The following is a 26001-nucleotide window of genomic DNA, read 5'->3' as shown; positions in this document are numbered from 1 at the left end:
TTTTCCTGAATCATCCATAATGGAATTCCAGGAAGATGGGTTAAATATGTTGCTATAGTTTACGGTTGTCATCTGTAATGTTTTATTTAGCCAAATCTTTTTTTTTTTTTCCACGACTCCCTGTACAACACAGAACACCATATGCCATCGTCCCTGTCAGGAAGCAGAGGTTTCCCTGGTCTGTGCCTGTGCCCGTGTCTATGCCGCAGAGGAGCTGTGGTCCAGTGCCATCTTTTATTGATAGGGCCAGCAAAGGAGAAATCTAATGAAATTATCAAAGCTTTGAATTAATTATGAACTTGAATAGGAGAGCTAAGCTCTCTGGAGCCAGGGATCTCATTACCCATGCACTCTCATTGCATCCTCTTCTGGAGCAGAAGGCATTTTCAGCTACAGCTCTTAGCCTGGCTTTGGACTTTATTCAAACTTGCGAAACTGACATCCTTTTCTTACTACGACGTGGCTGCTAATGTCCATGATGATTAATTTAATTCTGCTCTGGATCTACAGGAGATGTCAATAGGTTTTCTCTACCCCTCCTTTTGCCTTTTATTATTTTTTCTTTCTCCTCCCCCCCACCCCCATCAAATTGGATGTTATACAAGTTTTTATCCTTTTTGGGTAATGTGAGAAGCTTCAGGATTCAGGTGTAGCTTCATGGAATATAGTGATTGATTTAAAGTTAAGAACTGTATATTACATCTGCTATGTATTCCCTGGATATTTAGGTAAGCACAAAGTCAAATATTTCTTCTTTGAATTTTGAACACCAAGTGGAAGTTTTTCTTGCTTGTTTTACTTTAGAATTAATGGTATAGCAGTGACTGCCATCGTCTTAGCAGCATTGTTCATATTCTAACGTGTGTTGTATGGGAACAACAGATCTCACTTTGTGGGCTTAGCTCATAACGCTCCCTGATGCAGAGTACTCAATGTTTGCTTTACAATTCTGGTATTTCTTTTCCCGGTAAAAAGAAAAAAAATTTTTTGATGAATAAATCAACCTCTTTTTCAAGTCTAGTAGCAAAATCAATAACAACAAGGTTTCCGTTTACTATTGGTGATGATTCTTTGGTACTGTCATACAGGTTCAAAGCATCTCATGGCAGGCCTTTTCTGCTTGCTTTTGAGACCCATTATTTATGAATTCCTAAGCTGCAGCTCATCTATCTTAGTAAAGTACAGGCCACTGGCGATTTTTGTAAGCAGTGACTAACTTTGCTTTATAGAGTCAATGTTTTAAGGTTTTGAATAGTGGGGGTTGGGAGAATGATAATCTTTGCTTTTCCTTTTTCTATTTACTTTCAGTGAGTTTTTTCCCCCATTTATTTTCTTTATAGGCAGCTGCAATATTTAATTCAGCCTTTGGAAGTTTTTTGGTAAGTAAACATGGTTTAACTTGTCTATTATAACTTTTGTTGTGATGTTGTTTGTATGAAAGGTTTAGTGAAAATTGGACTTCTTTTACCATTTAGTTAAGTATAAAAGTTCTTGAATCTTTTTATGTGCCGTTAACCATACCCTGAAAAATTAGTTGATAAATAAAGGAAATGTTCTCTTACAATATAATTTGGAGATTTGGGGTTTAATATTCCATTTAATGGATTCAAAGAATCAATTAAAACACTGTGTGTCTCCTTATAGAAGTTATGTCAATATATTGATCATTTAATGAGGTCTTTTAGATTATTATTATTTTGTATCATGGGACTGAGGATTTTGAAAAGGAAACATGACCCAGCTGGTCAGAAAGGGAATGCTAATTTACTTGTTGACATGTCATTTATTTTGTACCTTTCACTGTCAAAGAAGCCACTGTCATGGATGCTTCTGAGAAATCTGTGTGAAAAAAATTTGAAATGAAATAATTGAGTAATCTGCAAGAAAATGTAATATTTTTTTGACATGTGAACTATAAATTGTATAAGGTTAAAAAATAGTTCAGTGTTCGTAAGTAGAGCCAATATAATTATAAGGATAATACTATTTTAGCATTTTCAATCTTTTTTAAGTAATGTAACAAAGACTTGGTTTGTGTTATGAAAGAATGAGAAAGAAATGGAGTTTTCTGTTAGTTGAATATTTTTATTTATACCCTCCCTAAAACTTCACCAAATTCGTGAAAATAAATTGGAGTATTGTATTTTTAGGTACATAATTCATTGACAGGTATGAAGTACAGTGATAATGGAGAATAAAATCAGTGAGGTATAACACAGTTCATGAATCTAAGCACAATATTAATTACTTCTGTTTAAAATGTTCTCTGTGTCACTTATGATTGTATGTATTTGAAAGTGGCTGAAGCTTTTAAATGTACTTTACATAGTGTTAATTCTATGTAGTGCTCACGGCTTTTAAGGTCCCAATGTTATAGACCTTTTACATGATGTAGCTCCTACAAAATACATGTGTAGAGTATATCTTATTTTTAAAGAAGTAGTAATGTTATTTTCCGTGCTGTCTTATTACTGGGTTTTAGAAGAGAGCTAATAGTGTTTATTTAATGAAAATGAGCTCTTAAGCTACTTATTTCAGACTCAGTAATATTTTGTGAAATCGTTTTTTCATCTAACTATTATTTTCCATATGTTGTCACAAATTGACAAAATAATATCTGTAAAATATGATCTTACTGGAAGCCAGTTTTTTTTAAAATATAGGTTTGGAATCCTATACGTCTACTTTCAAAACATGGTTTCTAAGGTAGATCTCTTACTCTTTAAAATGTCTACAGTTATTGAGAAAATAGTCTGAGCAGTTGTCTGAGTAACTGAAGCAAAATGCACTGTCCCTTAGTTGGAGGATAACTCGCTAAGTATAGTTTGAGTTTTGCACTGATAGTTTGAACAATGAACACATCAGAATATTTATTCTACCAGGCCTGATTCTTTGTAAGGTCCAGGGAAGTAAAACTTGTTCTAGGGATTCTTTAGGATTTTTTTTAATGCTCTTTTGCTTCTAAGAAGTTGTTCTTTCTCACTCTTAGTCTCCTGCTCTTTTTCCTCTTTTCGTCTTTTTTCTTATCTTAACTCAAGTAATCCAAAGTGTTGATCTCCTACCACACAGAGGTAGTTTTCTAATAGTGTGGAGGGTGCAAGGAATAGGATGTAGGTCCCACTGTGTTGTGGAGATGACACACAGAATAAGAAATACAATGTAAAAGTTAACAAGTCACACAAAAGATGTTACTAGATAACGTATGATTGTCAGATGGCGCAGGCGATAGGCACTCAATTCAAAAGTCAGACAGAAGCAATTTCACTGAGCTGGGCCCTGAAGTATGGTAGGACTTAGCTAGTAGAGAAGAAAGAAGAGGAACTGGCAGAGAGGCAGAAGTGTCGTTTTCCATTTTTTCTTCCTCTTCTGTTCCCTCCTTTTTCTGTCCCAAAGTTGGAAATTATTGGAAAGGGTTTGAGAATGAAAATGATCATTGGAGATGTTTTGTTCCAGGGTTATAAGAAATAGTAATTCTCTTTCTTTTTTCCCCCCTCTTCATCATAGTTACAATAAACCTTAGATTATGGACTATGTATGAGTCTGGGCTAAACCAGTTAGAATTAGGTTCAGAATATTGAAGATAAAAAATAATAATTGTGGCATATACAGGATAAAGGTTTATTTTTCGGTTATCTAAAACCTGGAAGGAGGCTCCCACGTATGGTGGCTTCATGGTCTCATTGTGGACAGATACACTTGTCTTTCTCTTCCATCCTCCGCAGCATGCTCTTTCCTTCCTCAAGTTTGCCTCAGTGTCCAAGACAGCTGCTGGAGCTCCAGCCAAAACGATACCTGGATAGTGAAGTCTTTACTGGGAAAGCACAGAGAAGCTCTCCTAAAATCTAAGTTTGCTTTCCTTAAACAGCACTCCTGAAATTCCAACAGTATACTTGCAATAATATTTTATTGCAGAACTTACTCATAGGATCATACTTAGCCAATGGAGAGGCTGGGACATGTGGCAATTTGCTAAGAGCTAAAAATTGGGTTTCTGTTACTAAGAAAGAAGAGAATGGATGTTGAAAGACAGCTAGCACTTTCTGCCTATGGGCAGTGTATAGCAATTGCCAAGAGTTCAAAAAGAGATTAATTTCAGTTGAATGATATGAGAAGGCTTTAGGGAGAAGTTGGTGTTTGAGTTGGGCTTGGGAAAAGGACTTATTTTAGAGGAAGGAAATTCCAAATTATAACCTTCATGTTTTATTTTGTTTTTCTTTTAAAAATTTTTTTCACTTAATTTACTTTTTAAAAAAATTTATTAAGTTTTTTTTTTCTAATTCCAGTGTAGTTAACATAGAGTGTTGTATTATTTTCAGGCATACAATATAGTGATTTAGCACTTCCACACATCACCCGGTGCTCATCACAAGTGCCCTCCTTAATCTCCATCACCTATTTCACCCATCCCCCACCCACCCTTTCCTCTGGTAACTATCGGTTTGATCTCTATAGTTAAGAGTCTGTTTCTTGGTTTGTCTCTTTCTCTCTTTTTCCCTTTGCTCGTTTGTTTTGTTTCTTCAATTCCACAGATGACTGAAATCATATGGTATTTGTCTTTCTCTGACAGACTTATTTCACTTACCATAATACTCTCTGGCTCCAGCCATGTCGTTGTGAATGGCAAGATTTCATTCTTTTTTATGGCTGAATGATATTCCATTTTACATATACATCACATCTTCTTTATCCATTCATCTATCAATGGACACTTGGGCTGCTTCCATAATTTGGCTATTATAAATAATGCTGCTATAAACATAGGGGTGCATGTATCCTTCTGAATTAGTGTTTTTGTATTCTTTGGGTAAATACCCGATAGTGTGATTACTGGATTGTAGGGTAGCTCTATTTTTAACTTCTTGAGGAACCTCCATACTGTTTGCCAGAGTGGCTGCACCAGTTTGCATTCCCACCAATAGTGCAAGAGTGTTCCATTTTGTCCACATCCTTGCCAACACTTCTTATTTCTTATTTTGTTATTCTTAAATGGTGGTACTTGTTAGAGTGTTTTTGGAATTTTCTTCATGAATGGAAAATACTTATTCTTAAAATTTAGGATTAGGGGTAGTAGTATGGTTTCTGGAATCAAATTGGCTTGATTTAAATCCTTACTTGACTGAATTATTAGTCTAATCACATGACCTTCCCTATCTATAAAACAGAGTAGATGTACCTCAACTATACATTGATGTGGTGAGAATTAAATGGGATAATCTTTATAAAATACTTGGGATCTAAGTTTTGTCCAAGCTCTGCCATGAATTTTTCTGTGTGGCCATGGACATCCATAAAATGAAGACTTGGTTATCTCTGACTAATGATTATACTCTGGTTATAAGTGACCATTTCTTTTGTATTTGCATAATGGAATTTGAAAAGGGTATTTACTTCAGATTACATTAAAACTTTGAATGAAAGCCTTTATTAGAAGAATTTTTGAAGAAAGAACTCTGAGGGCATTTTTGTTGATTTTTAGACATCTGGGTATACCAAATAAAATTCTGTACATATTTATAGCTAGTTTAATAATGTCCCAGGTCTAATTAAAACACAGTGTTTTTAAGAACTAATTGTTACAGAGAACTGTGTTGTTGTTTTTTTTTAAAATGTAGCTTGGCTGGTAATAACCAATGATAGATGAATTCAATTTACATAAATTTCAGACCAAGAGAATATTTTAAAATCATGCCACAGAGGATTGCTTTAAGTTAAGAAGTTAATGTCATTATCTCCTCCTCTTGTTTAAATTGCTCTGTTTACAATAATTGTGAGGCATAATAAGTGTTTTAAGATTTCCCACTTGATGAGATTTTAATAAAATTTGATAGTCACCACTCTGAATAACTACAATGTTATCAAAATTTATATATATATATATTTTTTTCTATGTAAAACCAGGCATTTCAAGTTCAACCACCTCATGTGTTGCTTCCTCACCAAAAGAAAGATTAAAAAAAAAAAAGATATTGGCAACTTTTAAAACAATTCCAGGGGCACCTGGGTAGCTCAGATAGTAAGGGTCTGCCTTCAGCTCAGGTCATGATCTCAGGGTCCTGGGATTGAGCCCCGCATTGGGCTCTTGCTCAGCAGAATGCCTGCTTCTGCTTCTCCCTCTCCCTCTGCTGCTCCCCCTGCTTGTGCTCTCTCACTCCCTCTGTCAAATAAATAAATAAAATCTTCCAAAAAAAAAAAATTCCAATTGAAAAATCCTCTCTTTAATGTAAATGTATTGAAAAAAACTTTGATCACATGTTTTGTTGTACTTTCGGCATTTTTGGTTTGGAGGCTGAATTCAGTGACTGCATGTCTTCAAGAATTACAGGTTAAAGTTTAAAAGGAAAAGGTCGAACTTTTTCTTTCTAGGCTCTTCCTAAGTTCCTGAGGAAACCCTGGTGAGTGACAAAGTTGATGGTGCCAAATTGAGCTGCTAATAACGTGTCACACAACATTATAGCAATTCGTAAATGCAAGGATTTCTGAAACATTACCAAAGAGTTACAAGAAAAGTGAAATCATCTCTGGGAATGCAGAACACCAAGTCTAAGAAAGATCTGTAGGTTACTGTTTACTTTCTAAATCTCTTCATTTAAAGTATCAAGAAATGGCCTTATTTTACGTAATTCTTTTCAAATAGTCATTGCTGGAACCAGCAAAAGCTATTCTAAGATGAATAAGGATTAAAAGGAACTCCTTGCCTTAAGTGGAAGAACTAGCCAGAACATATTTTTCTTCCCTTATCCTATTGTTGTTCTGTCTTCCCTCTTTGCTTTGGCTGGTCCGCCATTACTACCCAGTTTTGTAGTAAGATTTGAAGAGTTACTGATACTGTTACAGCTGTTGAAAGAAAAGAAATTCCAAACACAAATGTCATGTTTTAATAACTTAGGGTGTATATTTACTACTCTGTTTTATTCTTCATTTCTTGTACAAAAATGTGCTCAGCCATGCTTACCACGGTCAAAGAGGAAGCACGTTTACTTCGTTATCCATTGATTGCTGTGCAACACTGCTTTTTAAAAATTGGAGCAAGAATCTCAAACATTAATGAGGAGGGTTAAGGGTTGTAACCAGAGAAGACTCAATTGTTACATTAGTTTTCTTTTCACCTAAATCTAGGATGTCAGTTTTTAATTTCATTTATGTTTATGGAATACTTGTTTTGTGTAACACTGAAAACTATGCTGATTTTTTTTTCTTAGTTTGCTTAAAATCTTAACCAAACCAAATTACTCAGTTGAGCTCTTGCTTTTCCCCTAAAAGTTCATGACTCATTTATAAAACAGGTTTTTATTTTCATTGAGTTTACACAGCAAAAAAACAAACACAAAAACACTGAGTTTTTAAGCAGTTTTCGGTGCAACCTTATAGGATGTTATTTCAAGTTCACCCTTTACTGCTAAGGCCTCGATAAAACCAGGATTTAAAATAACCTATTTTGGGCTTTAAAATACCTCATGAACTATGTTCAGACAATGGGAAACTGGTTTCTTTCTTTATAAAATGGAACCCATCATCATGGTATGTATTTCATTGAATCACTTTTTTGGGCAAATGAATATCAGAACAGCTGGATTACTGAGAACAGACTACTTATTCTTTAAAAAACAAAATACAGTTGATTCAATTTAGCAGTATGGCACAAAATAGAAAAAATAGGATATAAATTAACACACATATACTCAGAATCCATTAGATTCAAGGCATTTTTCTATGAAGAAAATACGCAAAACATAAATACATGAAGAAAGTAACAATAAAAGATTTAAGAAAGAGGGAAGACAAGAACTGCCTTCAATGCAGTATCTTCCAAATTTTAGGCCCCTTTATGACTTTTGCCATCTTGACATATTATTTGTATTAAGTTTAAACTCCCTGTTTTTGTTAAAGATTTAATTTTTAAAAAGTAATCTCTACACCCAAATAGGGCTCAAAACCACAACCCCAAGATCTAAAGTCACGTGCCCCACCCACTGAGCCAGGCTGCCACCTCTAGAACTCGTTTGTAAAACTTAACTTGAATTTAAAGCAAAACTTGACATCAACGCATAAACAATCTTGTTATGAATAGAAGGTAACCGAAATGAAATCAAATGGAAAAAATCTATTATTAACTTGTAGCTAAACTCTGTGGCCTACACAGGGCTGTCAGTCTGAAGCCTGCCCTCCTTTTGATAAAAGTAAAATTAGCCCTGGTACCAAACCAAGAACAATCCTACGATCTAAAAGATTGCAAAGAAAAGATTGCAAAGAGAGCAAGTTTTATCACTAATTCTCTGCTCGTGTGTGCTTAAGTCATCTTGCTTTGACTTCCACTTCGGGCAGCACTGTTTTCTCAGGTCATTTCTCAATCATTTCGTCACAGAGGTGAATTAAAGCCATCTGGGGAGGTCAAATGAAGAAACCCCGAGAATCAGGGACTCTTGCAACCTGAACACGTTATTGTTTCTTTCCTCAGAGTTATTTTCACACATAACATTTGTTCAGAAAAGCACTATGCATGTGTGCCAAACATGTTTGTAGAGGTAAAAATAGGCTGTAATGCTTGAGGTAGGAAAACCCTGTGATAGCTACATTTGGGTTTGTTTCTAAAACAAACTCTCATTTGAAGTGCAGTCATTGTGAATAAAAATGGTCTTTTTACTTAATAAAAATGTATAGAATCCTTACCTACTCCATTTTAGCTATGTCTGTGTCGTCTGACAGGACTTGTGTAGCAAGTAAATACATTAGTCACAGTGACCATTTTTCTTGCAAATTTGTGACATAGATTTAATTATAGGAATGACCAGCAACTTACAAATCTAATTTTGGTGGAGGCTGAGGCAACTTTTTTTTTTATTTTAATAATGATGGATTTTTTTAAAGCAATGATTTCATTACTATTTAAAGAAATCTACTGGTGTAGAACTAGCCAATTGACTGAAGTTATTTTATTACCCTTTAACAAATGCCATGTACTTTCATTTCTATTTTTATTAATTTTTAAAATATCATTCTGGAAAATACTTGCTCCTATACACATTTAGATAAATATAAATGGGAGAGGGTAGGATACTTGTAAAGGGTCTCCTACAAACCATGATCCCAGTGGTTGGTTAAAATGACTAAATTTCCTTAATTCGAATCCAGCCTATTATAGAACTGCTTAGTTTATGGCCTTTAGTAGGAGGTATACCCACTTACAGGTCATTGACAATAATGTGGAAGATAGTTCTCATTTCTCTACACTAAAAGTTTACCATGATTAATCTATTTATTAAGCTAATAATTGGGGGATCTGGGGATAATAATGTGGTGAGCCAAACAAGGTTTCTGTCTTCATCTGCCTTACAGATTCTCAAGGTGAGAATATCAAATCCCATGACAGGCAGGGGAGAGGAGGTAATAATTTTCCAGTATTATTAATATACCTCATTGACTCAGACCCCGCTGCCATTCCAAAATAAATCTGGACATATGGAGAGAAGCAGGAGGGCATCTGAGCTTGCATAAATTATATTAATTTTTGGATTCTACCAGTCAAAAACAATCTTTTATTTAATTACTGGACTTTATGATAAAGCAATGCTAGACATCTAAATTCCATCGAGGACTCAGGTTTTTGTGTAAACATTTAGCACTTCTCAATAGCAATAGTCTGTGTTATTGGAAATGGCAAACTGTAGTTTGAAATTTAAAAAAATCAAAGATCATGTATTTTTAGCTCTAATTCACTTCACGTCACTGTTTGACCTTATATCAATTTTATTCAATGAAACATTTGTGGACTTCCTACTATGTGCTAGGCTCTGGGCAAGGTTCTAGATCTAAAAAGAAGAAGAAGAAAGGAATATATGATTCTTGGCATTAAGGAGTGTAAAAATTCCAGGATTTAAATGGCGTTTTTGGGACACTTGGGTGGCTCAGCCGGTTAAGCCTCTGCCTTCAGCTCAGGTCATAGTCCCGGGGTCCAGGGATCGAGCCCCGCATTGGGCTCCTTGTTCAGCGGAGAGTCTGCTCCTCCCTCTGCCTGCCACTCCCCCTGCTTGTGCGCTCACATGCTCTCTCTTGCAAATAAATAAATAAAATCTTTTAAAAAAATAAATAAAAATAAATGGGGTTTTTCACGGTATGATTACCCAAATTGATTCCTTAGTCACCAACCGATGATTTGGACCCACAGAGTTTGAGGACCACTTATTTTAACTGTAGAACTTCAAGTAAAGTAGTAGATCATTATCTCCAGTTATCACAAAACTAACAAACAAGAAAACCATTCCATTTTTATTACAACTTTAAGGAAAACTGGATTTTAAGGTTGTGTGTCTGCCAACTTGGTTGTTTTTAAAAGCAGTTTGTCAGAGACCAGATTAGTATCTATCAAAAGCTGACTTACAAAAGTATCTAACCAAATATAACTTATTCTGTGGGAACATTGTGTTAAAAATTAACTTTTTAAAAACTATTATAGTAGTATATGTTTATTATAGAACTTTTGAAAAATATAGAATCATCTAGATATAGCATTTTGGTGTATGTCCTATGTATTTTGTACATATAGTTAACAAAGGTGGTATTGCATTGTATAGGTGATTTTATTTTCTGCTTTCCCCTTTGACAACATATATAAGCATTTCCTCATATTCTGATTTCTCCCTTGACAACTTGATTTTGCTTTATATAATAAATAATATAATGTATAATATTGTTTTGAATGGGGTACTGATATTTATTTAGTTGTTTCTCCATTGGTAGACATATGGGTTGTTTATATTCTTCTACTATTATTAAAAAAACAAAAACCTTCCACGACATTTTTGTGCATAAATATTTGTGGTTCTCCTTTTTAATTATTCTTTTTAGGAAAAATCCCTAAAGAGCAATAACTGAGTAAAATGCTACAATCTTTTAAAAGATTCTTGATGCTGCTAAATTGCCATCCAGAAATATTGAACAAAATTATCATCCTAATATATGGATGTTCAGAAATATTTATTTTCCTTTATCTTCTCCAATTCTGGTAATTATTTTTTTTAAAGTTTTAACAAACTGATATTTTATCTTAATTATAATTTTTTGAGAAGTTGATCTTTTATTTGTTTATTGGCCATTCGAGATTCTTCTATTGTCAATTATTTGTTCATATCCTTTGCTCATTTTTCTCATTGGGATGCTTATTTTGGTTTCAAAGTGGTCTTTATATATTGAGGATCTGAACCCTCTAATATATATATTGCAGCTTATTGGTGTGTGTCGGTGAGATGACTTTTGATCCACGGAAATTTAAAATTTTCTTTTAGTCAGATTTATTGAGATACAGTTTTTATACAGAAAATTGACCCATTTTAGATGGACAGTTCTGAGTTTTGACAAAATGTATACAGTCTTATAATGACCACCTCACTCAAGATAAAGATTATTGCCGTCTCCTCCAAAAGCTCCTTCTTGCCCCTCTGTAGTCAGTCCCCTTCCCTATCTTTAGCCCTTGGCAATCCTGGCAATCCCTGGTTTTTTGTCTTATTCTTATAGTTTGCTGTGTCCAGAAGGTCATATGAATGGAATCACAGAGTGTGTAGCCTTCTGAGTCTGGCTTCTCTCACTTAGTATATGCTTTTGTGATTCATCTTTGTTGTTCTATGTACTAGTAGCTCGGTCCTTTTCATTGCTAAATAGTATTACATTATCAATTGACTGGTTGATGAATTTCGTATTGTTTCCTGTGTTTGGCAATTATGAATAAAGTGGTTCTAAGTATTTGTGTGCAGGTTTTTGTGTAGATGTATGTTGTCATTTCTCCTGGGGAAAATACCTACGTGTAGGCTTGCTGAGTTATATGGTAAGTATATGTTTCAGATTGTACAAAACCACCACACTGTTATCCAGAGTGGCTGTACCATTTTACATTCCTCCCAGGGATGAACAAGGAATCCAGCGCTCCACATCCTGGCCAGCCCAAGGTATTAGCGATGCTTTTTATTTTTGTTAGTCTAATAGGTGTACAGCCACTTGTCATCTTGGCTTTTAGTTGTATTTCCCTAATGGCTAATGAATTATGTTGGACATCTTTTTTACGTGCTTATTTGCCATTCGTCTATCTTCTTGGGGGAGTATCTCTTCATATCTCTGGCATATTTTTTTTTATGGGGTTGTTTTCTTATCATTGGATTGTGAATTTTTAAATATATTTTGGACAGCAGTCATTTAGGGATATATATTTGCAATTGTTTTCTCCCAGCCTGTGGCTTTTCACTTTCTTAACAGTATCTCTCAAAGAGCAGAAGTTTTAAATTTTGATTAAATTCAATTTATCTATCTTTTTTTTCTTTTACGGTTCATGGTTTCTGTGTACTTGCTAAGAAATCCTTGTTTATCCCAAAGTTACAAAGATTTTTCTCCAATGTTTTCTTCTAGAAGTTTTAGAGATTTTGTTTTTACACTTAGGTCTTTGCTCCAATTTGAGTTAATGTTTGTATATGGTGCATGTATAAGTTGGGATTCATTACTTTGCATATGGTTATGGAAGTTTAAAGTTTTTATGTCTGTCAAATGTATCCATCTTTCCCCTTACGGATTTTTTCATAGCCTTTGAACTTATTAAGCCCCTTTCTACTCACAATGTCAGATAAAATTTCACATGTATTTTCTTTCAGTTTTGTAGATACGGTGTATATCTACTATGTTAAAGAGCAAAGCCTATTATGTGAGAGTTCAGTAGATATAAGTAAGTTTGAAAGCACTTCACCTGATTATGGTCATTAGCTAAAGAAGTCAATTTATGTCATTGCTGTCCTTACTGGCTTTTTTTTTTCTTGCATGTAAGTCCAGCTTTGTGGTGTTACTTTCATATCTACATAGTGACATATATGCTTGTCCCTGAAAATAATTAGATCAGTATTCATGACTGTTAAAAATTGTTTCTCTATCTTAGGATATTACACGTGACATTAATACAGTTACTTAAGATAAAATTATTTGTTTGAAATGTAAATAGGTATTGTATATAGAAAAGTGAAAATTATAGAAACCTCATTTTGATCTTTATCAATTAATCTGCAGATAGTCACACAAGCTAACAGTAAAATGTTTCTATTTGGAAGATTGTAGAGTAAAGTGAATAGCTCCCTTAGTAACAGAGTTTTGAGTAATAGAGGACTTTACAAAAATAAATTTATAATTTTAAAAACCTGATCAATTTGACTTTAACTTTTATAATTGAACAGACTCTACTGATCAGGGGGAAAAATCTCATGATGTGAATATGGTGTCTTGGACATTAACATCAAAGCATCACAGATCTCCATGAGATGAATGTTGATTTGCATTTTTCATGTCCACTGATGGTTATACTATGAGTTTACAGTGTATATGTTTTCTTTCTCTTTTGGCAGGACCACATACTTATTTACTTCTTCTGGGTAGCTTTTTCTATGATATTTTTAATAAGTAGAATAATTAAATTAAAAATGTCCACTATATGTATAGTCTTAATTTATAGACAAGTTTGGTCTAGTGGTCATTATTTATGGGGTAGTTTTTTTTATCTTTCAGGCAATTCTCTTGTAAGTAGTTATTTTCTAAAATGTTCCCAGGTTTTGGACTTGAAAGCTTATGCTATTCTTTTTATCCCTTCATTTAGGAGAGAGAATGTTTAGTAACATTATTGTGCTTTTGGTAATTTTGAAAAGCCAAGGGTGATAGATTCTATCTTCTTTCTCACCACCATACTGTGCGTTGCTGTGAGGTTAACTGTCTTCACATACTACTTTTATATGTCACTCCTGTGCCCTGATGCCTTTAGTGGCTCTTATTTGCCCACCACCTTGCTGGCCATTCAGCAGTCCTGCCAGTGCAGCCCCATACCTCCACCCCACCCCCCGGCACCCTTCCTCCATTCCTGTGTTCACTGTTGATTCACTCTTCTCCACCCTCTCCTCTCACCTCTTTGCTTACACTATTCTCATCCCTTCTATATCATGTGCGTCTCTTGAGAGACTATCTGCCCCTTGAAGACTGCCTCCAGCATTTTTTTTAATCGTTATTTAGCTCTTAGGAAGACTTTCCATCAAGATTGTAACTGGTTAGTAGAATTAGTTTAAAATTCTGACCTTCTCTCCCACCTCTGGCAGTTTTTATCATCCTCTTTTTAAAATTTTTTTCTGAAATATGTGTCTTCTAACATAGTAGGTATTTATTTATTATGTTTACTGTCTGTCTCCCTTTATTCAAATGAAAGCCTCCATAAAGGCAGGTATTGGCTTTGGTTGGTTTGGTTGGTTTGGGTTCACTGCTCTATCGACAGCCCCTGTAGTACCTGGCACATGGTAAGCACTCAAAAAATATTTGTTAAATGAATAAATAGAAATCATTCGATGAATGTTATTTTAACGTCTCTTCTTATATCTAAGATTGTAAAATATCTAGTATATGATATGCAGTTAAATGTATGTTAATTATTATAATAAAATGTTGAATTAATTTGACAAAAATCCCAATATCACTTTAGTTGGTTATCTACCAAATTTTTCTTACTTACGTTAAAATGATTTTAAATTGTAAGCTTTTAGTTTCAGTAAAACAGCCAAAATGCGTATTGCTTTATAGTCCCCGTGTTGATTTAGAATGGGAGTGAAAACTCATTATTACATCTAAATTTGATATGAGTAATTTGTAAGACTATCTTCTTATAATCTCCGTAAGTAGATTATGGCAGATTATCCCTATGTAATAGATTACCAACCTATATGCTGTTATCATTGAAATATTTTAGAAAGTTTTTCAGGAAAAATTGCTGCAAGTGTGATTACTACATATATAAAAAGCTGGAGATTTATAAATAAGAGGATATAATAAATGATTGCCATTATATGCCATTGTAGAGAACTGTTGCACGTAAGGAAAAGCATTTTATTATTAAAGTTAATTTTTTAACAACTTGTGAAATATATAATACAATTAAATTGACAAGTGAAAGCTGAATTACTAGATAATGCTAAAAAATTGTACAGTTTCCTAGAGGAAAGATAAAAATAAGTCTGAAAAATAGAAGAACCAAATCAATGGTGTATAAAAACTAGATCAGATACGTATCTGAGAGTCATTTAAAGTACTTAGAAAATAGAAATGACCAAAAAAGAAAAAGAAAGAAAAGAAGAAAGCCAAGATGATAATGAGGAAACAGGTAACTTGAACTTGGCAATATAATACGACAGCTATGAAAGCTAATGCATTTCCTTCTTTGGAAGCATCAGGTTACAGCCACTGCATTTGAGTTTGGTAGGTGGGTTCACAATTCAGAATATTGCTTCGACTTTGGTCTTATCATCTTGTCAAGGGTTAAAATTTGTTAAATGAGATACAGAAAAAAGAGATGTGATTTGGGGTGGAGGAGGTTTGTAGAGTGACATGGCTCTATATAATGGAGAAAGAAGAGACAGAATTTTAAGATACTCCAAGAAGGGGTGTATAGTTAATCAGACGTGATTTTTTAATGGGAGAGTTGGTCCCATTTTCCTACGATAACCTAAAAAATACACTCATGCCATCTGTATTTGTTATAACAGCCGTGTAAGCCATTCAGAATTCCTGATCAGTAACTGCTGAGGTATACAGATTTGGAGCAGAACAGCTTTTCAGTCTTTTCAATAACTAAAATCAGCAAGAAGAAAGGTTATTTCTTGTTTACACAAAAAAACCTTTTTCTTTTTTCTTTTCTTTGTTTACCTTTTTCTTTTCTTTGTTTACTTCTACTTCTTTAAACTGAAGAAGAAAATGTAGTAGAGATCATGAAAAACATGAAAGAAATATAAAGGCTTCCTGCCTGTGTCCTTTAGTTCATGGGCATTTTCTCTCAAAATGGTTCCATTGCTGACTGGTTTGCCCTTTTATTGATCCACCATACCTTAAAGTGAAGTCTTGCTGACATTGAAACCATTCTGATGTTTTAAAGTGATTTTACATGTCTTCGTTGCAAAGGCATTTCCTTTATTGCCAAGTTCAGAGATAAGGAAGATATGTTAATATTTCCATTTTGTATTATCTATATAGCTGAACTGACCAACATGGTAGCCACAAGCCACATGTGGCTATTTAAAATTTAATTAATTAAAATTAAATAAAATTAAACATTCATTTCCTCAGTCACAATACTCACATTTGAGTATAGGTAGCCACATGTGACTGCTGGTTGCTGTATTGGACAATATAGAATGTTGAACATTTTTTTCATTGGAGAAGATTCTACTGAACAACACAGGAGTGAGATGTTCAATTGGCAAACTATTTTGCAGTTATCTACTTTAATATAATTTGGGGTCTAATATTTTCATATGCCTTCACTGTGACATATTTATTTCAATTAGTAACCCAAATTACTATTCCAATCTTCTCCAGTGAGTTTGAAGTCCATCATATACACATGTTCAGCTGGACAAGGGTTTTGTTGTTAAAATACTGGTTGTTTAAGTATCTAGCACTTACGTATTTTACTTACGACAAAGTTCTCATAAATTTCATTCGCAATTCTCTTCTAGTTACTGAGAGGACTATGTACTTTGGCGTATTAGAAAAAACTCTAGTGCTCGGCAAAAACACTTTTTAATGGTTATAGTTTTCATAATTTTGACTTCTTATAACGGTAGCTTTCTTGCTTTTTCCAACGCTGTACTATTTTAATAAATTAATAATACTCCTTCAGAAATGCTGACATTACCAGGAAAATAAATGCAACCTTCTATGTATAAGAGCGGAAAATAGTATGCTGTTATACTAGAAGTGCCTGAAAGTCTATTAGTTTTCAGAGTCTGAATATGATTTTATTATTAACTTGTGTGTCTTCCTCTGCATTTAACAACTGTTCTCACGGGACTATTATAATTTTTTAATCTGATTTAACCTTTTCACATTTGAAAGATTATTTTCAATAAGACAATAAGAAAATAAGATTATCTTCAATAAGACAGGTCTTTCTTGCATAGAAGTTTAACTAGGTCAGTGATTTTCTAACATTCGAATTTCACTGAGCAGTAAAATTTCAAAAGAAATTTTGGGAAGTGCCTAATGTTTTTAGTTTTTCATTTTGCTAAATAAGAACTGCCACTTCTTATTGTCATCATTTTATGCAAGTGTGGACATTTAAACATGAAACCCAAAAGGGTGGGTTTTATCGTATTCATTTATACTTGAATAAATTTAACTTGATGATAGTTATACTACCTTCTTCTTATTTTGCCCTTTAAAGTTTTATTTATTCCTTTAAAGTTTTGACTAGTCCCAAGCCTAAACTCTTCACTATGGAAATTATCAACCTTTGTTGGTTTTCTTCTTCATTGATCTTTTTACAAACACCTCTATTTGGTGTTTTGAATTATAATTTTGATTTAGATTTTATGCTGTTAGTTAGGCAAAGACTGTCACTATTTAAGGAAATATAATATGATTAGACCAGTTAGAGCATTTGATACGTGATAGAGATATATCAAAGAGTTATTTAACAGTTTTAACCATGCCATCTGTTAACCAAATATTCATTTGTCTAATTCATATTCTGAGTTAAGTTTGTCCAAGTTATACTCTGTAGGGGCCCAGAAGAAATAGATCTCTTTTCCAGAATTGGAGGAAGATGAAAACAAAGGAATAAAGGCAAAATGACTTAATGAGGCCTGAGAATTCAGTTTCAAAAAAAGCCTCTTTGGGGACTATTTGGATAATATAGCTCACTTGTTAAGAACTTAGCATTTTAGAAAAAAGTAGGTAGTTTGGAAAAATATGTTTTTAAGGTAAAATTAAATATACATTTATTTATTATTATATGTGTTATGTATATTTAATATCTAATTGTGGACTTTTTATGTGTTTGGGGGGCTCATGAAAGAACTCCTTGGACTGTTTTTATATACACTCAAATATACATTCATCCATATTCTTATACACAATTGTTCTTATATTGGGAAAGGTCGCTTTTTACTGAGTACTTTAAAGATAGTGGGTTCAGTGTAGCTGCTGGGAAGAGTACAGAGGTCTCCAGGCACAGCTCCTCCTCTCATAGAGCTCTCACTGCATAGCTAAGGTACGGGCAATAGGGAATACCTTCCACAAGGGATGGGTTGAGAAGAAGATTTGCAGAATAAATAGAATTTGGGGAAGTACTGATGTTTATTGCAGACTGGGGCTAAGGGGATCTTATAATTATTGATTCTCTATTCAAAAATCTGTCTACTAGGGCCAGTCTTTGATGAGTTATAATGTTAGTGTCTTATAGACTGAATCTGGCATAGTCCAAAATGGACAAGTAATACATAGAAGGAGGCTGGTCTATTTGTCATAGCTGAATTTCACTTGCAAGGAGGGTGTATTTGACATGAAAAGCCTACCAACTAATTTATTAGATTTTTTATACTTTTATACATGACTAAATTATAGTAATGTTCTTTTTAGATAAATGTAAAGATGTGTGTGTGTGTATGTGTGTGATCTCTATATATAGAATATTAATCTTTGCTTCTGTTGAAAAATAATTTTTCTTTTAAAAAGTTAAATAAGTAAAGACTTCATTTACTTTTATCAATATTATTGACATTTTAGCAGAGCCCTATTAAATTTGGCCTATGGTATGGTCTCAATTATGTTCTACAAAATATAAGAATTAAAAATAAGGCTGATGTTTAAGGAAATTAAATTAAAGGAAAAGATGTTATAATACATATAACATATATAATACATATAACAAGAAAACTCTTTGTAAAGTTTTTGGGGAGTCAAAAGTTATAACTTGGATTTGCCCTTGCAAGGGGGGGTGACGCCTTTAGCCCTCACGTTGTTTGAGGGCCAACTATATTATACATGATTGGGAGACACTTAAACCATACCGCAGAAATTTTCCTTTCTGTTCCTTTTGTTTTCATTTGCATAACTATATCTTTCGTATACCTCTTTTTTCCCTAGAGATTTTTCGTACCTCTGTTTTTGAAGATAAATTAGGTCTTGGTGTATTGTTAGTTTGACTTAGTATTTCAAACTCTTCTCAATACCAAAAGCCATTTATTAAGGACATACTGTATACATATCATCATATTCAGTTGATCCACATTCAGTGGGTGATGAAGATTATAACACACGTTTCTTTTTGAGAGACTTAGTGTAATTGAGGAAATGAGCTATCACTGAGTTAAACACTTGGAGAAAAACAAGAAAAAATATAATCAGGTGGTTATTTATGTGGTATCATCAATTAAGAAAAGGAGAGCAGGACAGGGAAAATGATCAGGAAAGGATTCTTGGAAGATGTTAAATGTAAGATCTTGAAAATCAGGAATATCCCAAGTGTAGTAGATCAACCTGAGAGTGGATATAGTCCAACAAAGGGACCGTACCTGTTATACTCATTGTTACCTCTCTCTCTATATAGATATAATGGCAAATATAGTGCCTGGTACATAGTAGTCAATATATAATGAGTAAATAGATGAATGGGCAGTCACAGGCAAAAGACAGTGAAAGGAGGGATGTTTACTGGAGTAAGCCAGTTCTTGTTGACTGGTGGAAATTATGTGAGACTGTATTATGAAGAACCTTGAATGCAAGGCTAAACTTGAGCTTGGTGCCATATGAGGCATTATTGTGGAGTTTCAAGGAGCGTATCATGCCAGAGGTGGTGTCTTAGGAGAAATGTCCTGACAGCAATGAGTTTGTTGGTGAGATGGTGCATGAAAGATTGGGATGTAGGCTATTCTGAGTCTAGACAAAAAATGATGAATGCCCTGGCTACTGCCTTTCAAATTTTTTTTTTTTTTTACAAAGAAAGAACCACAAGCATAGAAGAAAAAGGAAAAGCTTTCTTAGTTATTTAGAAAGCTAATATTAACCTTGTGCCTACTGTATGGGAGGCTCTGTACAGAAGGAGTCTCACTACCAAGCTTTGAACCAGTGATACCTGCCTACCAGTGCTGTTAAAGAGATTCAATAAGATCGAGTCTTGGAGATGCTTAGCAGAGTGTCTGGCACATTAACAAGACATCATAAGTGGTTGCTGCTAATATGAGTCTGTTTATTTTAGACATGATGCCAAGAGGGGCACCTGGGTGGCTCATTCGGTTGAGCTTCAGACTCTTGGTTTCAGCTCAGGTCATGATCTTGTGGTCCTGGGATCAAGCCCCAGGTTGGGCTCTGTGCTCAGTGCAGTGTCTGCTCAGGTTCTCTCTTCCTCTCCTTCTGCCCCTCCCCCGGCTTGTATGTGTGTACTCTCTTTCTCTAAATAAATAAATAAAATCTTAAAAAAAAAAAAACACGAAATGATGCCAAGACCCTCTCCATCCCTATGGCCAAACCCTCTCTATAATCCCATACCTAAGACTTTTTTACCTACTCCCTAGATACAATATTTTCCTAAACCTCCAGTTCCTTAAAAGCAACAACATTTTTTTCTATTAGAGACTTTGAAACTTGTAGAAAGCAGGTCAAGTAATATTAGTGAACCTTGCATACCCATCTCTCAGCTTTAACAGTTAACTCACTCCAATCTTGTTTCCTCTACTCTCCATCCACTTTGGTATTATTTTGAAGCAAACCTAGCCATCTTTTCATTTTCACAGGAATCTAAGAGATAAGGGCTCTTGTTTTTAAAATATAGCTATAATGTTGTTTTCCTACTTAGAGACTTTTACTGGCCAAATTTCTCATGAAAGAGTCCGGGATATCTTTATGTAGAAAAGCCAGGAAATGCAAGGAACATAAACAGACTGGGGACCCAAAGGTCTTAGGATTAATAACCGTGGTGTCATGAACAAAACCAGGGGGTTTAAGTAAAAGAATAATTTTGAGTGAGATGTAACTTTGATTCAGTAGGTATTAGTTTCATGATGGTTCAGGGACATCCAGTGGCAGATACCTAGGAATGGATATGTTTGGTATCTTAAATGAATATAGATCCTTTTAGGTTGACCATTAATTTCCTTCCTTTCTCCTCCTCCTCCTCCTCCTCCTCTTCCTCCTTCTCCTTCTCTTTCTCCTTCTTCTCTGATCTCATCCTTTCTGTGTCCCACCCTCCAACTCTCTACTGCTACTCCGCTCCATTCCCATTCACTTTGGGGGTATACTAGGGAATATTACTTTCTATTAGTTATGTTTGTTTGAGTTTGTTCTGTTAAAATGTTTATTTTATCCCTAAAAATAATTTTGGTTTTTCTGACAGTACTTAGAGTCAATGATGATTAGGTGATGAATGAATATTCATTAGGATGGATGATAGCTTCAATTTTGATTTTATAGTAATTTCAGCTGAAGATATTTTTCAAAGTAAAAGTGTGAAATAATATCATAGGAGCACAGAAGTAAATGCCCCTCAATCCTGAAATTTAATTAGAACTCAAAATGCTCATAAGTTAGTGACTTTAATTCTTTTTAAAAAAGTTCTTAGCTTTCAAAAGATCTCCTCCTATTTCACTTTGACAATAGTGTAAGCAATTTAGCTTATAGGCCAAAACAGAGATCTTGTTCTTTTTGATGCATGGGTGTCATCACATTAATGCTAATTTGGGTTATGTGTATTCATCAAGAGTAAAAATCAGGCTCATTTTAGCACCTGATTTAAGGCTGCAGCAGACATTCACATTAGAATTGTAAACCCTAAATGTTAGAGGTTTGTACAGAAAGTGGAAATATAGTAGGCTAGGACCTACTTCAGCTTTATAGCACACTCATCATTATTACTGGATCCATGCTGTTAATGTTGGACACTGTTTGAATGTTTTCTGATAATTTATAGGGTTGATTACTCCAGCCTCAAGTGGAACCTTATGAAGAAGATCAGCAAATGGTAAATCTTGGCAGTGGTCCCTGGGGCAGTCGTTCAGTTTGAGGCTCTGAGTTATGTGGTTCTCAGCCTCTTTTCCTCCCCATCCCTTCCTGTGGCTCAGTGTCATCATCATCATCTGTTCAGATAATGCCTGTTCAGAAATCACAGGTCCCCAGGGAGGAGAGAAAGGAGAGAGTCCTGTTATAAGCACACTCGCTGCAAACCTTTCACCTTGCTGTCAAGGTGACAAATGTTTGTCCTTAAGGGAACACTAGAGGTTAAATCACCAGTGTTTTTCTCACTTATCTTCTTTCCCTTACTATCCAAGCTCTTAGCCAAATTTATAGCCAAGAGAATCTCAGAAAATTAGGCTACTCGTGACCTTTATGAATCTTGTTCAGAGATATGTTTTGTACAAGCTCAAAGTACTGATTACATTATGAATTGGGGTCTTAGTAATTAGAATTTGCTTAATGTCATTATATCAGTATATTTTCCTTTCAGGGATTACTCAGAACAAAAAAAGATTTGGGAGGGAAACATTTAAATTTTGAGAGATAGTATGGGGAACTGTGCAAACACAATTGTGATAAGGTGAGCAAGGACTTATTTTTACGTCAGTATGTGTTAATGGTGTATATACATCCTTGCATACAGAAACACCAAAATGTGCATTAATCAGGACAATGGCAGTTGCTCTGGATTTCTTCTTCTTTTTTGGCCCATTGCATTCCATTCTCCATTTAACAGTGAAAATGATCTTGAAGGATGTAAATTGATTATGTCATTCTTTCCCTGCTTAAAATCCTTCAGTTTTTCTTGGGATAAATAAATAACAAAATCCCTTATATGGCTTATAAAGTCCTGAGTGATCTAACCCTTGCCTTCTTCTCCAGCTTCCTGCCATACCACCTCTTCTTTACCACAAGGCAGCTGCCATGTGGGCATACCTATAGTTTCTCTAGTTCATTCATTCAACAAATACTTCATTGAGCTTCTACTCTGTATTGAGGCTACAAAAATGTACAAAACAGACAAAAACTCATGGAGCTTACATTCTAATTGAGGGGATGCATACAACTATATAATATACAGATTTGCAACTGAAATGCATATAATATATATCAAATATGTATATAATATCATATATATATATATGTCTTGCCCCCTTTCCTTCACTCCCTCTCCCATATACGGAGTAAATGGAGGAAAAATGAAGCAGGAAAGGAAGGAAGTTAGGGAGGAAGCTAGAGGGGTTGCAATTTTTTTTTAAAAAAAGGTGGTAAGTGACAGTCTTTCTTAGAATGTTTGAGCAGAGACTCGAAGGAGGTAGGAAAGCAAGCCATGAGGATATTTGGGGAAATAATATTCCGTGTAGAGAGAAACCACAGTGCAAAGTACTCAGGTAGGAAGAAGGCCACAACAAAGTGGGCAATAGAGATAAATTCAGGTAGTAACAAGGGGCCAGATTGTATAGGTAGGGCCTTGTGGGCCATTGAAAGGCGTTTGGTTTTAAACCAGAGCGAGATAGTGTATTATCCCGCTTGAGCTGCTAAAACAAAGTGCCACAGACTAGGTGGCTTAAACAATAGAAATTTATTTCTCACAGTTTTCTGGAGGCTGGGAAGTTCAAGTTTAAGATGTCAGCCAAATAAGTTCCTAGTGAGGGAGCTCTTCCTGGCATGTGGACAGTGGGTGGGGCGCTGAGAGAGAGATATGGATGGTGTCCTTCTCTTATAGTAAGGCACTAATTTGCTTTGGATCAGGGCCCCACACCACCCTTATGATCTCACTTAGCCTCAATGACCTCCTAGAGGCCCGATCTCCCAGTACAGAACAGTGCGGGTTATGGCTTCAACATGGAGATCTGGCCAGTGTACACAGTTCAGTTCATAGCAGATGGGAAGATATCTGAGAGTTCTGAGCAGAGCAGCAACATGATCTCACTTCCTGACCTCTCTGTGGAGAATGGAAGGAGAATTAAGGGCAGGAGCAAGGAGACCAGTTAAGAAATGATTGCAGTAATTCAGCCGGAAGATCGTAGTGACGCCAAGTCGGGTGGTAGCTACCGAGCCAAGCTCCTGACAATATCAGGGTGCTCTCATAGGTTGTCCCCCGGATTGCTTGTATATGTATAGCATCTTCTGGGTTTCAAAGCTCTTTTACATGTCTTTTCTCAGGCAAGCCCCACACCTCTCCTGGGAGCTGGGCACAGTATCGTGAGACTAAGGTTTCAAATGGAACTGATTCTGGAGTCAGACTGCCTGGGTTTGTCCTCCCTCACTGTACCTCCAATTCCTAGGGACGGCAACTATGCCAACCTTGTGTAGTGTTGGGCACGGTAGATGAAATAGTCTGTGTTAAATGTTTGGCAGAGTGTCTGCCACGTTAGTAACTAATAAATATTAGCTGTCATTATCTCTGTCACTTAATAAACAATGAGATTCAGAGTCAGAAATGTCAGTTGGTTTGTCCAGGCTTATCTAGCTAGTAATAAGAAAACCACACCTAGAATCCAGTTCCTATTATTTCTCATACACTCTCTTTCTGTTATATCATTTGCTGAAGGAGTTCCATTTTAAAACATAGGATAACTCAAGTTACAGAAAGCAGTACATTTTCTTTCAAAATAGTCTATCAATTGAACTTTTCAGTACTCCATCCTGACTCACACTCTTTTCATCCTCTTAGGAGGGTATATTTATTCATAAAGGTTAGCTTTTAGTTTCCCTGAAGAATCCAGAAGTTTAAATCTCCTTCGAATTGTTAAATTAATCCTTCTCTAGAAATTGCTTAATTTCTTTTTTTTTTTTTTAAAGATTTTATTTATTTATTTGGCAGAGAGAGAGGCAGCCAGCGAGAGAGGGAACACAAGCAGGGGGAGTGGGAGAGGAAGAAGCAGGCTCCCAGTGGAGGAACCTGATGTGGGGCTCGATCTCAGAACCTTGGGATCACTCCCTGAGCCGAAGGCAGATGCTTAATGACTGAGCCACCCAGGTGCCCCAAGAAATTGCTTAATTTCTATCTATTGTTTCCTCAACAGTTTACGGTTTAGTGTTCTCATTAGGAATGAAAGTACTGATTTGGGGACTGTTAAATTAAGGCTTTATGGAGGAATCTGCTCCAACATCTGACTTTTGTTTCTGTCTTTGCCTGGCCTCCACTGTTGGATATTTTATTCATGAGTAGAGTACACAGGTTCCTATAGAAAGTCATGGCCAAATGTCTCTGCAGTTTCTCATTTCACAGGCATTTTCTCAGCGAGTCCTGAGCACTGATGAACTTGATGTCAGCCTCTGGCGGAATTTTGAAATAGGCTAGAAGGGTAGTAAAAAGCCTTATGATTAGTTCTGGGTTGCCGTGTATTTCAAATGGTACCTTGGTGTCTCCCTGCTGGGGCACATGTGCTTGTCTGGATTCCTTGTGCAGGAGCTGGAGTTCATGTTCACTTAGCTAGACACTTCCTTTTACCCCTGCTGCCCTATTATTTCCTAGTCATGTTGGGACTTCCCAGGAGTTTGTACCTTCCACAGAGCAAATCCTGAGCAAGCCATTGATTAGCTCCCGGGTTCTGGATTCTACATATTTCTATTTCACCATCTCTTACAAGCAAGGACCTTGGTATCCGACCTCCCCATCCTTTTCTTCCTCCATATCTCTCTGAATTTTCCTCCCTGCAGGTTTAGAAGTATAGCCCCCTTGCTCCCTGGACGATGAAGAGTTCCCTTGCATTGCATCCTGAATTTTCTATGTTTGTATAAGGATTGCTGTTTAACTCTGCTGGATTTAACCCTTAATCTCTAATAGAAATTTATAGACTTTAGAAAATCCTGAGTAATAAACTATAACTTATTAGGAGCAGAAACCTGTAGCGAAGAGAGGTAGGTAGAGGTATAATACTGAAGATTGAAAGCAAGAAAAGAGACAACAAAATCATTAAAAATGAGAATCTATTGGGGCGCCTGGGTGGTGCAGTCGTTAAGCGTCTGCCTTAGGCTCAGGGCATGATCCCAGCGTTCTGGGATAGAGCCCCACATCAGGCTCCTTCCTAGGAGCCTGCTTCTTCCTCTCCCACTCCCCCTGCTTGTGTTCCCTCTCTCGCTGGCTGTCTCTGTCAAATAAATAAATAAAATCTTTAAAAAAAAATGAGAATCTATTGATACATTCCCATGTTTAGGGATACATAGCCTTACCTATGTTACTAACATCAAGGAACCACTATATTACGTGGTGGA

At 35.4% G+C, this 26001-nt stretch overlaps 1 protein-coding gene across 6 annotated transcripts in view; it reads left to right on the top strand.

Moving 5' to 3' along the window:
* The window catches only part of SLC10A7 (solute carrier family 10 member 7), a 242335-nt gene that overhangs the window by 71319 nt on the left and 145015 nt on the right, over nucleotides 1-26001 (top strand). For all 6 annotated transcript variants that reach the window (XM_008685453.2, XM_008685454.2, XM_008685450.2 and 3 more), the window contains exon 5: nucleotides 1341-1379. In XM_008685453.2, the coding sequence (XP_008683675.1) occupies nucleotides 1341-1379 (39 nt within the window). The remainder of the gene's footprint in view (nucleotides 1-1340; nucleotides 1380-26001) is intronic.

This window comes from Ursus maritimus, unplaced genomic scaffold, assembly GCF_017311325.1.
Source record: "Ursus maritimus isolate PB19 unplaced genomic scaffold, ASM1731132v1 scaffold_11, whole genome shotgun sequence".
In the NCBI taxonomy this organism is placed as follows: Eukaryota; Metazoa; Chordata; class Mammalia; order Carnivora; family Ursidae; genus Ursus; species Ursus maritimus.
The sequence above is the reverse complement of the archived record's forward strand: the minus strand, read 5'-3'. Positions and strand labels throughout refer to the sequence as shown.